This window comes from Musca domestica, unplaced genomic scaffold (genome assembly GCF_030504385.1).
Source record: "Musca domestica strain aabys unplaced genomic scaffold, Musca_domestica.polishedcontigs.V.1.1 29, whole genome shotgun sequence".
Classification (NCBI taxonomy): Eukaryota; Metazoa; Arthropoda; class Insecta; order Diptera; family Muscidae; genus Musca; species Musca domestica.
Window position 1 is genome coordinate 4,821,102 of NW_026712296.1, and position 15,110 is coordinate 4,836,211.

Sequence of the window (15,110 nt, forward strand, 5' to 3'; positions counted from 1 at the left end):
TTGAGTTCTGTTCAACGAATGTTTTCTCATCGGAAAAAACCAAATTCGGCAGTTCACCACTTTCAGCCAAGCGAAGCAACTCTTTAGCTCTTTTGAGTCTATTTTCTTTCTGTTGCGGTGTAGGTTCTTTCACTTTTTGGAATTTCAATGACTTTACCCCGAGCTCATTTTTCAATATTTGCCGAATGGAATATTGCGATATGTTCAGCTCACGAGCCATTTTGCCACTGCGACACGGGCTTCAATCAAGTCGCTTCTTTTCTGTTCGAACCATTTTCTTCCATCCATTTCCTTGATGTCGGGCTACGCTACCAGTATCACGGTAACGAGCGATGGATTTATTCACATTTAAATGCTGGAGTACTCTAACGATAGCCACTTGTGGTTTTCCAGCCAAATATAAAGAAATCACAATATCACGCTTGAATTCCATCACGAATAACTTTATTTCTAGAAAATTCTCACCGAAATGCTATTTTACGCTTGAAATTTAAGCAGCTGTCGGATGAGTGGCTTAGAAATGACAGCAGTCTGAAGATGGTTGCAGTTTTTAAACCCTTAAACTTAAAGAACTTAAAACCCTAAATCGCATGAAACATATATATATGGGAGCTATAGCCATAATTAGCCACAAATTAATTTTTTAATATTTTTGGCATTTGTATCAAAGTTCATAAGCGTTGACATATAGACGTTTTCGGTTTCTTCCTTCTGCTATGAGTTCTCCTTTGTTAACAGTTATACGGCATATATGTTTATCACCATTCTTTTCAATATTTATTTAATAAATAAAACTGTGTGTGTACAAATTCCAGGCATAATGAAGAGATTATTATTTCTCGTCAGCTTAATTAATATGCAAATACATTCGAATATGAACGCGATGACGAGTCTCTTTACTTGCGTTGATTTTTGTAGCAAACCTAAGGCATGAAGACGATGATGAGTCACAAAAATGGATCAACAAAATCGATCAGTTCGTACAAATATACATCAATTTGACGATTTGAATTCACAATTAAACATTTAGGATATCCCGATGAAGTCATCATCGTCAGAATTGTTGACAGAGACCGATTGAATGCTTATTAAGGAAGGGGATTTTCATTCAGATTTTATTTGTTTTTATATTCTCGAAAACAGTATCCGATTTGGTCCAAACTTGGTAAATCGTAATATTTTTTATCAAACTTATATTTAGTTCGAAGATGGGCATAATCGGTTCACTCCTTCTAGTATCTCTCCCACTAAACGTCGACATTTTCAAAAAAAAAAATATTTTACTACACAGAAAGGGAAAAAAAATGATCAGATTTTGCTCCAAATTTACAAAATCTAATATTTGCATCAGCGCTCTGCCAGGTGCGAAAATGGACAATATCGGTTCACCTCCCCCACAAAGGGGGAACATTTTGAATAAATATAACTCTTATAAAATGTGATGTAAGAGACCGATTGCCTTCAAATTACACATATCACAATATTTTTATCAACCCAAGGTCTGGTGTGAAGATGGGATATATCGGTCAACTCCTTCCGGAACAAACAAAGAGTCAAAATTTTCAATATCCATGAGTCTCAGAAAACGCAAAATTAAAATCCGATTCCATTCAGACTTGGTACATCTCAATATTTACACCAACACAAGATCCGTTATAAAGATGGTGGAGATTGGACCAATACCTGAGGCTGAGGGTATACATCTGTCGGCAAAACCGACTGATACTTTTTTACTTTTTTTTTTTTTTGTAACTCATCGAAATAATCATTTTAAACATAACAAAGTATATATTCGAAATCAGCATAAAATTCTAAGACGATTTATCGGAAGCTAAATTTTTGCACAGATCAGTCTTTTGGCTACAGACAGGTCAAGTTCGAAGATGGGATATCGGTCTTCGATATCGTATAGCCCCATACAACGGAACCACCCGATATTCGGTATTTTAATGATTTTAGCGACATTTTCCAATGCAATTGCCTGAAAATCCACACAAGGAGTTCTTACTGAGTACTTCATTGTCTATATAGGTCCACGATATCGTTTTCCCCAATATAACGGTTCCCCCTATAAAATCGGTATGTTGATGATTTTAGCATCATTTTCCGATGGAATTGTCTAAAAATCCATGCTAGAAGTTCTTTCCAAGCACTTTACTCCCTGGAAGAGAAATATCTATATAACTTCAAGATAGCGTTTGGCCCACATCCAACGGTCTTCGTATAGCCTCCATATAATTGTACATCCCAATATTCAGTATTTTGATAATTTTAGCGACATCGTTCACCGGAGTTGTTTCCAATTTCGTATTTAGAGTTCGTAATGGGAACTAGAGTCTATGACAGAAAATTGCCTATGCAGGACCAGGCCTTCGTACAAGCCCCATATATCAGTACCTCCCTATATTCGGTATTTTGATGATTTTAGCTACGGATTTTTTTCAAGTTTCGTATTTCAATATTGTAATAGCTTATGACAAAAGTTGCCTATACAGGTCCACGTCTTCGTATAGACCCCAATATAACGGCTATATTCGGTATTTTTAAGATTTTGACAGAATTTTTGGCGAATATTATTTATATGAAAATTTCCAAATTCGTTCCAAATGGTGGAGGATATTTAAAGTTCGGCCGAACTGCTTTTTTACTGGGTTTTTATTAATTTTTTTTTCGCAAATTTGATGTTAGTATCGAAACATTTTTAAGATACTGTCCATAATCATCAGCAGACTTAACAACATATTCTCTGTGCCTCACAAAATTAGAATATCGACTTTCAGCACAAATCATTTATATCGCCTCAGGATTTCAAATTTGGTAAAAACACAGATTTTTTTAAAAGTCTTTTATTCCACTTTAATTACTTTTTCAATATGCACATTCGTTTACATCTTTTTCACCAAACACTTTCACATCGGAAAAAGTTTTATGCTTCACAACATGGCCCTGTTATAAGGTCCCACTTCCAAGCCAGCCGATTACCAAATTTAATGTAAAAATGCATTATTGTATTGCACTGTGAGTGAACCTATTGTGTCGGTGGTATTCATATCATTTTCGGCGTTGCAACATCATAATGCGAAGAGATCGAAGATATTTAATTGTATTTTCCCAACGTAATCTCCTCTAGTTTTCAAATGAGTTTCTTGGCGGATGGTCAATAAATTATCATAAAATAGACTTTTATTGGTCTTTTGATTTTCCTCATGTGTGCATTAGGCGGTGAGTGATCGAATTTATTTGGGTATAAAAGCTTTGGTAGATTAGAAATTGACATGTCATTCAGTCACCGTTAACTAAACTGGGAAGATGTCGTATCGATTATTGCTGTGTACGTTGCCATTGATTCTGCTGACCACGAGATGTGTGTTTTCGGAAGCAGCTCCATATCTGTATCCACCTCCGGGACCTGTAAATTATCCAGTAGGTGGTACATACAGTCCTCCACTACCATATACCGATGACAGGACATTTTTCTTCAATAAGTTGGGTCTTTTTGGTGGTGGTGGAGGTGGTTTTGGTACTGGCACTGGTGGTTATGGTTCTTACAACAAATACAATTATGGAAATTATGGTGGTGCTGGTGGTAATGGCTATTACGACAAATACAATTATGGAAATTCGCAGCCAGGTCAACCCACTCCCCAAACTCCACCAGCAACTGCTCCAACAGCTGCTCCAACTACAGCACCCACTACAACAGCAGCACCCGCCACGACAACTAAATCATCTGCGCAAAAAGAAAAAGAGTTACAGGAGATAATAAAAATAATTGTTGATCTGATTAATGCAAACAAAGGTGGAACTACTACCCGCTATGGTGTTCCTGCTGCCCCTCCAGTTCCTGTTCGCTACTCTCCACAACTTTATTATCCAGGACTTTAAAATAAAAATAACCATTAAATTATTAAGATATTTAATGTTGGTTTTATTACTACTGCTCAAATTTAGGAACTTATCCTTTGATTTATGACATCATTCGGATATTTTTGAAAAAAAAAAAAATATTTCATACGGATAATGTAAATATTATATTATTAACAAGTAAAAACGTAGTAAGTTCGGCCGGAACGAACTTTGAATACCCTCCACCATTTGGGATGAATTTGGAAATTATCAAATAAATAAAATCCGTTAAAAATTCTGTTACAGTATTAAAAAAACCGAATATAGCCTTTATATTGGGGTCTATACGAGGACATGGACTTGCATAGGCAACTTTTGTCAGAAGCTATTACAATATTCAAATACGAAACTTGAAAAAAAAAAAATCCGGTATATAGGGATGTACCGTTATATCGGGGCTGTACGAAGACCTGGCGCGGCACAGACAATTTTCTGTCACAGGCTCTAGTGCCTATTAGGAACTTCAAATACAAAATTTCAAACAATTTCGGTGAATATTGTACCAAAAATCGTTAAAACACCGAATATTGGGAGGTACCGTTTATCGGGGTTATATGCAGACGTGGGCCTGCATACGCATTTTTTTTTTTGCCATAGGCTATAGTACCCATTACGAATTCTAAATACGAAATTTGAAACAACTCCGGTGAATAATGTCCCTAAAATCGTCAAAATATCGAATATTGGGGGGTATTGTTGTATGTGGGATATACGATATCGTGGACCTATATAGACTTTTCTTTTCCAGGATATAAAGTGCTTAGAAATAACTTCTAGTATGAATTTTTAGACAATACCATTGAAAAATGTAGCTTAAATCATCAAAATACCGAATATAGTGAGGTACCGTTATATGGGGGATATAGGATATTCTGGACCTATATAGATAAAACTCTTCCAGGGGGTAATGTACTGAGAAAGAACTCGTTTTCTGAATAAACATAAAACAAGTCAAAATATATTTTATCAAACGGACTTAGGCTGAGGGTATACATCTGTCGGCAAAACTGACTCGTACTTTTGAACTCATTGCGGGTAAATCTGGTTGAATAAATCCGGAATAAGCAATAAATTCTCATGATGACATTTTTATCTAAACGCTCTCAAACAAAATTCCTTAAATGAAAAAATAATTATAAAAAATTATGCACAAAAAGAACCCGCAATATTTAACTGCAGCTAATTAAATTGAAAATTGGAACCGAAATTCTCAAATTACCACAAAATTGAAATACATGCGGGCTACATCTAAACGCGAACCGATGTACAGGGTGAGATGAAAAAACTGCAACCAACGTCAGACTGCTGTCATTTCTAAGTCACTCGTCCGACAGCTGTTAAAATTATTCCAGTGACAGCTCATTGTGTTGTTTACAAGAGTACGAAAGCATTTTGGTGAGAATTTTCCAGAAAAACCAGTTTTTCGTGATGGAATTCAAGCGTGATAGTGTGATTTCATTTATTTGGCTGGAAAACGACAAGTGGCTATCGTTAGAGCACTCCAACATTTAAATGTGAATAAATCTTTTGTGTCTCGTACCATCGCTCGTTACCGTGATACTGGTATCGTTGCCCGACGTCAAGGAAGTGGACGGAAGAAAACAGCAACATCAGCAGAAATGGTTCGAAAAGTAAAGAAGCGACTTGATCGAAACCCGCATCGCAGTGGCCGAAAAATGGCTCGTGAGCTGAACATATCGCAATATTCGATTCGGCAAATATTAAAAAATGAGTTCGGGATAAAGCCATTGAAATTCCAAAAAGTGCAAGATCTTACACCGCAACAGAAATAGACAGAAATTTGACTCAAAAGAGCTAAAGAGTTGCTTCGCTTGGCCGAAAGTGGTGAACCGACGAATTTGGTTTTCTCCGATGTGAAAACATTCGTTGTCCAGCAGAGTTTATAAACAAACAAAATGATCGTGTTTACTTGCTAAGGAGGTCAGTTGAAAATGTGCACCTTCGGTTGGCCACCAGAACTCAAGCGCTGGCCATGGTGATGGTGTGGGCCGCCATAACAGTCGCTCTCCGCTCGTATTAATCAAAATAAATGCCGAATATTATCGCGAAAATAATCTGGAGGGTGCATTAAAGCCTTGGGCACGCAAACATTTGGCCGCATACCTTGGACATTCCCACAGGACTCAGAACGTGCCATACAAGAATGGTTACAAAATGAGGTTCCTCATTTCATTTCCAGCACCAATGGCCACTAAAATCTCCGGATACCAATCCGTTGGACTATTGTGTCTGGAGTATTTTGGAAAGCAAGGTTGGCACTACGTGCGGAGTGTCAAGTTGACCTCTTGTCATAACGGGCAACATTTAAATATAATCTAAAAAACCAAATGTCATCTGTCCCATTGTCTTTGTTTTCATTCAATGGCTTGGAAAACTCTTAGCTACTAATGCGGTAATTTACATTTTTTTTAAATTTTTTGTTCATTTTTAAATCTAAATATAACCTAAGTTTTCCCCTTTTCTTTAAACAAGTTAAGGTCGAATGCACATTAGCATCACGTGGAAGGTCGACGACCTATATAAGCTTAAATATTTTAAAAACACACACTTAATAGCTTGAAAAAATAATCTTGACAAAAATGGAGCTGGTTTTCGGTAAGTTTGGTGTGCCAAAGTGTGTCTTTTCATTATTTATATCACATTTTCCCTTGATACTACCTTTGACTTCCTATAATCTCGTTTAACAAAGTTTTTAACCATACAGGGTGCGATAAAAAAACTGCAACAAAGTCAATAGCAATAATTTTTACTTTTTTTTAATTTTATTGAATGAAAGCGAAAAATGTCGGAAATAGCATCAAATTTTAGAATAAGTTTAGATTTGTTCGAATTGGTCACCTTTGACACTAATTATTCCAATGTTCCAATGTTTTCATATGCCCACTCTAGACCCACTGACATACATACAATGTCACTTTTGTCTTCTAAATGAAATCAGACAACAACAACAAAAGCTTAGAATGAACCTACCGGAAACCTGTTATCAAAAAGTCATATGAAGCCAAAACATTAGGTATGGATCATTTAAATATGGCAACGACGATACATAGCTTAGTCCAAACCCTGTTGATTAGATCAATAATAATATTTTGTATACAAATCTATTTCTTTTTATTTAAATTCATTATCTAAAATTCAATTGGTAATTGGGAAACATCGTCTGATCATAAAGAAATTTTTGAGGGGTATACTGAACTACTGGTGGAGTGTAATACTCCCTATATTCATAGGGGTTATATTGTGGCAGGACCTGATTGAAACGGGCATTGTTATTATTATTGACAGTGTAAATGGTGGTTACCAGATCCGTTATATCACGCAAATTTGATGTCGAGGGTGCAAATAGGTTGGGTGTCAACGATGAACCACCACCTAGACCTCCACCAAATCTAGTGGTTCCAGGCCAGCCAAATGGTGCAGGAGACTGAATGTTGAAGGGTGTTGCAGACAACCCTGTTGATGGTAATGCATTGAGGGATGTTAATAAAGGTCCAAGGATGGATAAAAGACTTGAGATATCTGCTGGTGTTATTCCGCCAGTTGTTGTTGTAGTTGTCCCACTAGCTGTCGTTGTAGCAGGGGCACTTGCTGGAGCCGTTGATTCAGAACTGAATTTGTTAGTATCATGTACTCCACCCGTATTGACCATAATCATAGCAACTGCTTGTCCCAGCATAAAAGCTTAAAACGATTCAAATAATACAATTAAGATTTCAAATATAAATTTCAAATCAAATTCAAAGAGCTAATGTAAACACCAAACATACCCAGAAATAACCCCTGAAGTAGTTGACACTTCATCTTGACACGAGTATTTTCATAACTATGAAGCGATATTTTCAAATTGCTTGAGTTTTTATAGGCTGCCCCTTCTCCTACCACTGGTCGTAAAGGTTTATATTCTTTTTTTTTTTCTTCGTTGAGAACTTGTTCGAAGAGAGGTGAAAGTTAGATTTTTCTTTAGAATAATATGTAAATTTTCCCATTAGCAGCTGAGATGATTCGTTATACCCACGGGCACAAAGAACGCCTGAGTTTTTCTATGTTTTTTCTATTAATTTAAAATAGTCGCCATTATAGAGGTTTGCCCACGTTTATTATGGCTTTAAAAATTTTTCTTGTGTGCGTTAAATTTCGTTTAATAAAACATTCTTAGTATTTCAGGTAATCAAATGGTGAGTGGGTAGGTTTAATAAAAAAGAGGGGGATCAAATAACATTTGAAACTGAAACTCCGTAAAGGCGTTAATACAATTTCCAAAACCAATTCCATATCTCAATTCCAAATACCAACAAAGACCTCAATATCAATTTTAGAGACCAGATACAAACATAGACCTCAATATCAATTTTAAGGATTTCAGCCCCATCTCTTCACTTTTCGAAAATTATAGTACACATTTCCAAAACCATCTCCATATCTTAGCCACATACACAAAACAGTGACATCTATATCAAATTTCAGGATTTCAGCTATTTTTCTTCACCCAATACCCAATTTAATACCACATAGTACTTTTCGTACAATTATAGTACTCATTTCCAAAACCATCTCCATATCTTAGCCACATACACAAAACAGTGACATCTATTTCAAATTTCAGCTCTATTCCTTCACTTAATACCATATTTTAGTACCCTTTAGTACCTATCGCACATCAACCTTACGTATTTCCAAAACCACCTCCATGTCTCAACACTACACACAAATTCTGACTCAAACAACAAAATCCAAAAACCAAACTCTACCCGTACAATCAGTACTAAATGTTATACCATTTATTACCTTTTGTACTCTTGTAATACCTCTTCCTAAAAAATAATTCCAAATTTCAAGACTGCAGTTCTATAGGTTCAACCAAATCCAATTTGTACCAAATCGAGTACCATTTAGTACACATAAGTACGAAAATCTAAAAGTTCCTACATAATTCAACAGTAATTTTAATTCTTAATTTTAGGATTCCATAACTATCGGTTCGCCCATATCCAAATTGTACCATTTGGTACCGTTTAGTGCATACCTCAATTCTACACTTCAACAGTAATCCTAATTTCAAATTTCAGGATTCCAGCCTAATCGCTGCACACAAATCCAATTTGTATCAAATTTAGTACCCATAAGTATGAATTTCCAAAACTTTCGACATACCCCAATCCTACACTCCAAATTTTCAAAACTACTTCCATACCTCAATCATACAATCCCATAAAAATCTTATTTCGAAATTTCAACATTCCAACTCTACTGGTTCACCAAAATTACAATTTGTTTTAAATTTAGTATCGTTTGGTACACATAAGTTCAAATTTCCATAAGAACCTGCATCAAAAAATCCACTAGAAATCGCATTTACTAATTTCAGGATTCCAGCCCTATAGGTTCACCAAAATGCAAATAGTACCATTTAGTACACATTAGTACGAATTTCAGAATTCCACCAATATCGGTTCGCCTAAATACAAATATACCAATTTTTTTTTAAAAAACTTTAGGATTCCAACTCTACTGGCTTCCAACCATTCCCGGCGAAACGCTTGCTCGAAGTGATCGAAACTTTGGTATTTTTTAGTGCCAACCTTGCTTTCAAAAATACTCTAGACACAATAGTCCAACGGATTGGTATCCGAAGATTTTGGTGGGAATGGTGCGCTGGAAATGAAGCGATAAACCTTAATTTGTTACCATACCCTCCAGAATATTTTCGCAATAATATTCGGCATTTATTCTGATTCCACGGTCGATTAATACGAGCGTTCGAAAATAATCAGTACACAACATAGTGTATCGTACCGGTACAGTATTACTAAAAAAAATTTAGTGGTAGTGCACCGGTACACTTTGTAGTGCTCCGACCCCGGTACACTACGATCTTTTAGTGTTCCGACTGCGGTACAGTACTATTTTTTAGCGTTCCGACTGCGGTACACTACTATCATCGTTGTGTTCCGCTACAGTATCACTAAAATATTTTTTTAAGGTGTTGTGTTCGGGTACGGTACATTATCTCAGTGTACCACTCCACCTCGGAACGGTACATAACAATATGGTACAGTACCATACTGTTTATTTTCGAACGCTGGTTTACAAACTGCTGGACAACGAATGTTTTCTCATCGGAGAAACCCAAATTCGGCAGTTCACAACTTTCGGCCAAGCGAAGCAACTCTTTAGCTCTCTCGAGCTCATTTTTCAATATTTGCGAATGGAATATTGTGATATGTTCAGTTCACGAGCCATTTTTCGGCCACTACGACGCGGGTTTCGATCAAGTCGCTTCTTTACTTTTCGAACCATTTCTGCTGATGTTGCTGTTTTCTCTTCGTCCACTTCCCTGACGTCGGGCTACGCTACCAGTATCATGAGACACAAAAGATTTATTCACATTGAAATACTGGAGAGCTCCAGCCAAATATAAAGAAATCACACTTGAATTCCATCACGGATAACTTTTTTTCTGGAAAATTTTTACCAAAATGCTTTTGTACGCTTGTAAACAATATAATGAGCTGTCGCTGGAATAATTTTATCAGCTGTCGGACGAGTGACTTAGAAATGACAGCAGTCTGAAATTGGTTGCAGTTTGTTCATCTCACCCTGTATATACTTTGTTATTATTTCGATGAATTACAAACGAAATTAGCCATACTATGTATGGTGGAGGGTATACAAACATGATCTTTTTTATTGTGTGCATTTTTCTTCCAAATATATTAAACAAATATATGGTTTGGGTATATTTCAGAAATATCAAAAAACATTATATCTTTTATTGTGTTATTCATCAATGTTATTATTATTATGCAAATAAATTCGAACAAGTCTCTTTAAATGCGTTTTGTTTTATTAATCCTAAGACATGACGTCGATGAGTCATTCAAATGGCTCACAGAAGTTTATTTCGATCGGTTCGGTATGTATGAATGTGTACATAAATAAAAACAACGGGGTTTGAAAACCAAAAATATTTAGGATCTCCCGATGATGTCATCATTGTTAGAATTGTTACCCACGATTGGCTTAATGTATGTCGAAAGAGAAATTTGTAGATTTATTGAATTTGTCATATGATATTTAAAAATACATATGAAATCCTATTTTAATGGGTTTATGTTTGTTTTGATCTTCTTGGTACTTGAGGCAAACACCTAATTATGTATATATAAACATGTATGACACAAAATGTGCAAAAATATTTTTCTTTAAAAAAATTTTCTTAAGTTTCATATTCTTTCAGGAAATGAATTTCAGTGGAAGATTCGGATTGACATTGAATCATATGTTCAGTTTTTTTTTCATAATCACATTACATTTATTTTTAATTCTTATTTTTTGGATTCGTATTTCAACTATTTTGTATTAAAGAAAAATGAAGATAAAAAGCAACTGAAAAAAATACTTACCCAATAAATTTGTTAAAAAACATAAACATTTGTTGAACGAATGGGAATTGTGTTGTGAATGAATTGATACTCACCAACACACAACCGCAGTTATTATTTTTTTCAGCTGAAGTTGATTCAACTTTGTCAGATATAAATAAATACAAGTAAGCAAAGGCTATAGTCGTGCGGGGCCGACCATGTGATACCCTACAACACTACAATATGTTCGAAGTCCCTTTATACGCAAATCCATTTTGGAAGATTTCGTTTTTGAAATAATGCCAAAGAGCCCTGCCCAGACGTTGCCCTAAGGTTTCTGACCCGGAGAATTTGGCCAATATTTACGCACTACGTAGTATTGTGAAGTATTCAAAACAATTGCACACGAAAGTTGTGGTCCATTTTACAGCTAAATATAATCCAATGGTCATCCAAAATGCTAGACTTCTTCTCTGTCCTTAACTCTCTTCTGATGCGAAATTCCGTGTCGATTAGTTTTCAATTGTGGCCTATAGAACGACTACAAAATTAGAAAAATTAATTTTTTTTTGCCATTTAATTCGGACCCACACCCATGCAAAATTTCGTGAGGATCGGACGATAATTGCGACATACATATAATACCCTCAAAACGTAGTGTTGGGGGGTATAAAAAATTAAAACTCAAAATTGTAAGTCAAATTGAAAAAATCGCATGCGATAAAAAAATATGACAAAAATGGAAAAAAATGAAACAAAATATATAACTTTTTATTGGTATATTATCCCACGATTTTCTTAGATTGTATCCTTTTCTGGCAAGAGACCATTCCGAATTGATGTGAATATAAGCAGAATAAATAAGATCAATTCTTTTACATATATATTGTACCTATTTTGCTATATATCCGATTTCTTGGCTCTTAGCATCAGTGTAATGGTCAGAAGTGATCTTTTAATGTATTTGTGATTTGGCTGGAATTAAAAATATTCACGGTTTAGTGGAAATTTTCCTATTTTCTAACATAAAAGTTAGGTCTATTTTACCCGCTAATTATTGTCCGATGGCCGCTCAAATTGGTAGGTTTCTGCCCAGTCCCAAACTCTAACTCCATGTAAATTTTCGCGTCGATTGGTTCATAATTGTGACCTATAGAACAACTGCAAAATCAGGAAAGTTTTCTGTTTTTGGTCCATTTCAACCCCTAAATATCGTGCGATCATCTCCAAAAACAATAGGGTTCTATTCCGACCCTAACCCCACCTCCATTTTCAATTTCGTGAGGGTCGGTTCATAATTGCGACCTGTAGCTTGATTACAAATTAACATGGACAGACGGACTGACGGACATACATAGCTAGATCGACTCAGTTCGGCGAGCTAGGAAGACCCATATATACTTTCCTATGTGGGAAACCAATATTTCGAGGTGTTACATAATTTTTGGCCCAATCAAACTCATAATACCCCCAACACATAGTGTTGTAGGGTATAATAAATTAGAAATGTTTATTATTAAATTAATAGCACCTCCACGTTGTTGTTTGAAAAAAATAGCTAAAATTATAATGCTGGAAAAATTGAACATAAATTGAGAACTTCGGTAGATATTTTGTTCGATTACTGGTTTTTATACACTCAACCATACATGGTATGGAAGGTATATTAAGTTCGTCATTTCGTTTTTAACTCATCGAAATAATCTTTATAGACCTAACAAAACGTAAGGGAGGAATTTTGCACAGATAAGTGTGGAGGCCAATCAAGTTCGAAGATGGGCTTTATCGGCTGGAAATGACTTAAAATCAATACTAGAAGTTCTTTCTAACACTTCGATATTTTGATGATTTTAGGGACATTATTCACCGGAGTTGTTTAAACATTTCGTATTTAGAATTTTAATGGGTACTACGGCCTAAGACAAAAAATTGCGTATGGAGGCCCACGCCTTCGCATAGCCTCCATATAACGGTACCTCCCTTTATTCGGTATTTTGATGATATTAGAGACATTATTCACCGGAGTTGTTTTAAATTTCGAAGTTCGGAATCGCTACTTTAGCCTATGACAGAAAATTACCCACGTCTTCGTATAGCCCCCATATAAAGGTTTTTATTTTAGCGGTATTTTACTACGGATGTTTTTTTGTGAAAATTTTCGGAAGTTTCTTCCGAACGGTATTTATATCTCTCATAGCTTGCGAAACAATTCAGCAATCCTTTTAAAACTTGGTATATCTAAATATCTCTCTTAACCAGGGATCTCATGTGAAATAGGAGTCTCTCGGCCCACTTCTTGCTGTACCTTCCCCAAAAAAGTTGAACATTTGGATCTTAATTTTTTTTCTTTTTTGCTTAAAATTGGAAATAAATGTTCGATTTCCATTAGATTTTTTCACATGTCAATATGTTTTAAGAGTATTAGATGATGTAGAATAAATACTTCAGACTGAAATGTATGGTAACTCACGCATATTTCAAAATTTTCTAAAAATTATCACATATCTCATAAAATGTGAAGAAAGTAGTCGATGTAGTCCAAATCTGACACGATATAATATTTCTATCTGATTTGATGTCAGATTTGAAATTTACAATATTGGGCCACTTCTTCGGAACCTCCCCCATAATAGGTCAACATTTTGAATAATCATAACGCAAGTCAAAATACATTTAAATATACGGACAATGGCTGAGGGTATACATCTGGCGGCAAAACCGACTGATACCTTTTAACTTGTGTTTCACGAGATCGTGAAAGAGATGTGAACCATCCGACCTTTTTATCACATTTCCATGAGTCGAACTTATATTAACATGGAACATTCTTTCCTTTTCATTCAATTTGCCCATGTTAATATAGCGTCCCGAAAAATCCAACTCCGGGTATTCAATTTATATCAGTTTAAAAATATAGTAATCATATTCCATGATTTGAATTTGAATAAATTAAATTAATCTCGAAAAAAAAAAATAATTTATTCATATGCATCGTTTTTTGGACAAAATAATTTTCAATATTTTATTTCATTCCGTTTACATAAAATCGTTACACATAGTAAAGTTGAGGAGCACCCGGATATTGAGCTTCATATGGATTATAATATTGCTTGTACGCATACGGATAAAATTGCGGCAGGTCGTGACTGAAACGGGCATTATTACTGTTGTTGATGGTATTGTAAATGGTTGTTACCATCTCCGTTATATCGCGCAAAGAAAAGTTCGATCTTGGGGGTGCAATGGAATTTGGTTTTAACAATTGAAAAATTGACAAACCACCACCTGCCCCACCAAATTTATTGAATAGAGAGGGGGTATATGTCGTAGGGTTTTGTAGGTTAGGTGTAACACTTGTGGCACCTGTTGCCGAACCTGTCGCCGCTGTCGATGATCCAGCAGATGATAATAGAGATCCAAGAATTGGGGTAAGAGCTGAAAGATCTAGTTGACCGGCGGATGTAGTAACTGTTGTTGCGCCAGTATTTGCTGCAGTGCCGGCACTACCACCAGCTGCCGGTGATGTAGTTCCAGTTTTCGTTTCAACACTGTACTTATCATGTACTCCGCCGGTATTGACCATAATCATCGAAAATGCTCGTCCCAGCATTAATGCTTAAAATTCAAACGAAAATTATGATTTAATATTGAAAATGGAGTGATTCGAAACTCAAAACTCACCGAACAACAGACATTGCAGTCTGCACTTCATTTTGTCAAGAATATTTTTATGACTATGAAGTGTGGCTATCGAAATGCTTTAGCTTATATAGGGTGGCGACCTGATGCGTCTGCCTAATGGCCTTTTCAATAACAGGT

The 15,110-nt window shown here is 35.6% G+C and overlaps 3 protein-coding genes across 3 annotated transcripts in view; all 3 read right to left on the bottom strand.

Moving 5' to 3' along the window:
- LOC101898463 (unconventional myosin IC) overlaps positions 1-15,110 on the bottom strand; it is a 121,331-nt gene that overhangs the window by 65,275 nt on the left and 40,946 nt on the right. The window lies entirely within an intron of this gene.
- On the bottom strand, positions 7,015-7,803 carry LOC109614463 (uncharacterized). Its single transcript, XM_020039979.2, has 2 exons — positions 7,695-7,803; positions 7,015-7,608 (listed from the first exon to the last, which is right to left on the bottom strand). The coding sequence occupies exons 1-2, from the start codon at positions 7,726-7,728 to the stop codon at positions 7,052-7,054; spliced, it is 591 nt and encodes a 196-aa protein (XP_019895538.1). The 5' UTR covers positions 7,729-7,803; the 3' UTR covers positions 7,015-7,051.
- On the bottom strand, positions 14,300-15,103 carry LOC105262553 (uncharacterized). The gene is made up of 2 exons (XM_011297955.3): positions 14,973-15,103; positions 14,300-14,906 (listed from the first exon to the last, which is right to left on the bottom strand). The coding sequence occupies exons 1-2, from the start codon at positions 15,001-15,003 to the stop codon at positions 14,341-14,343; spliced, it is 597 nt and encodes a 198-aa protein (XP_011296257.1). The 5' UTR covers positions 15,004-15,103; the 3' UTR covers positions 14,300-14,340.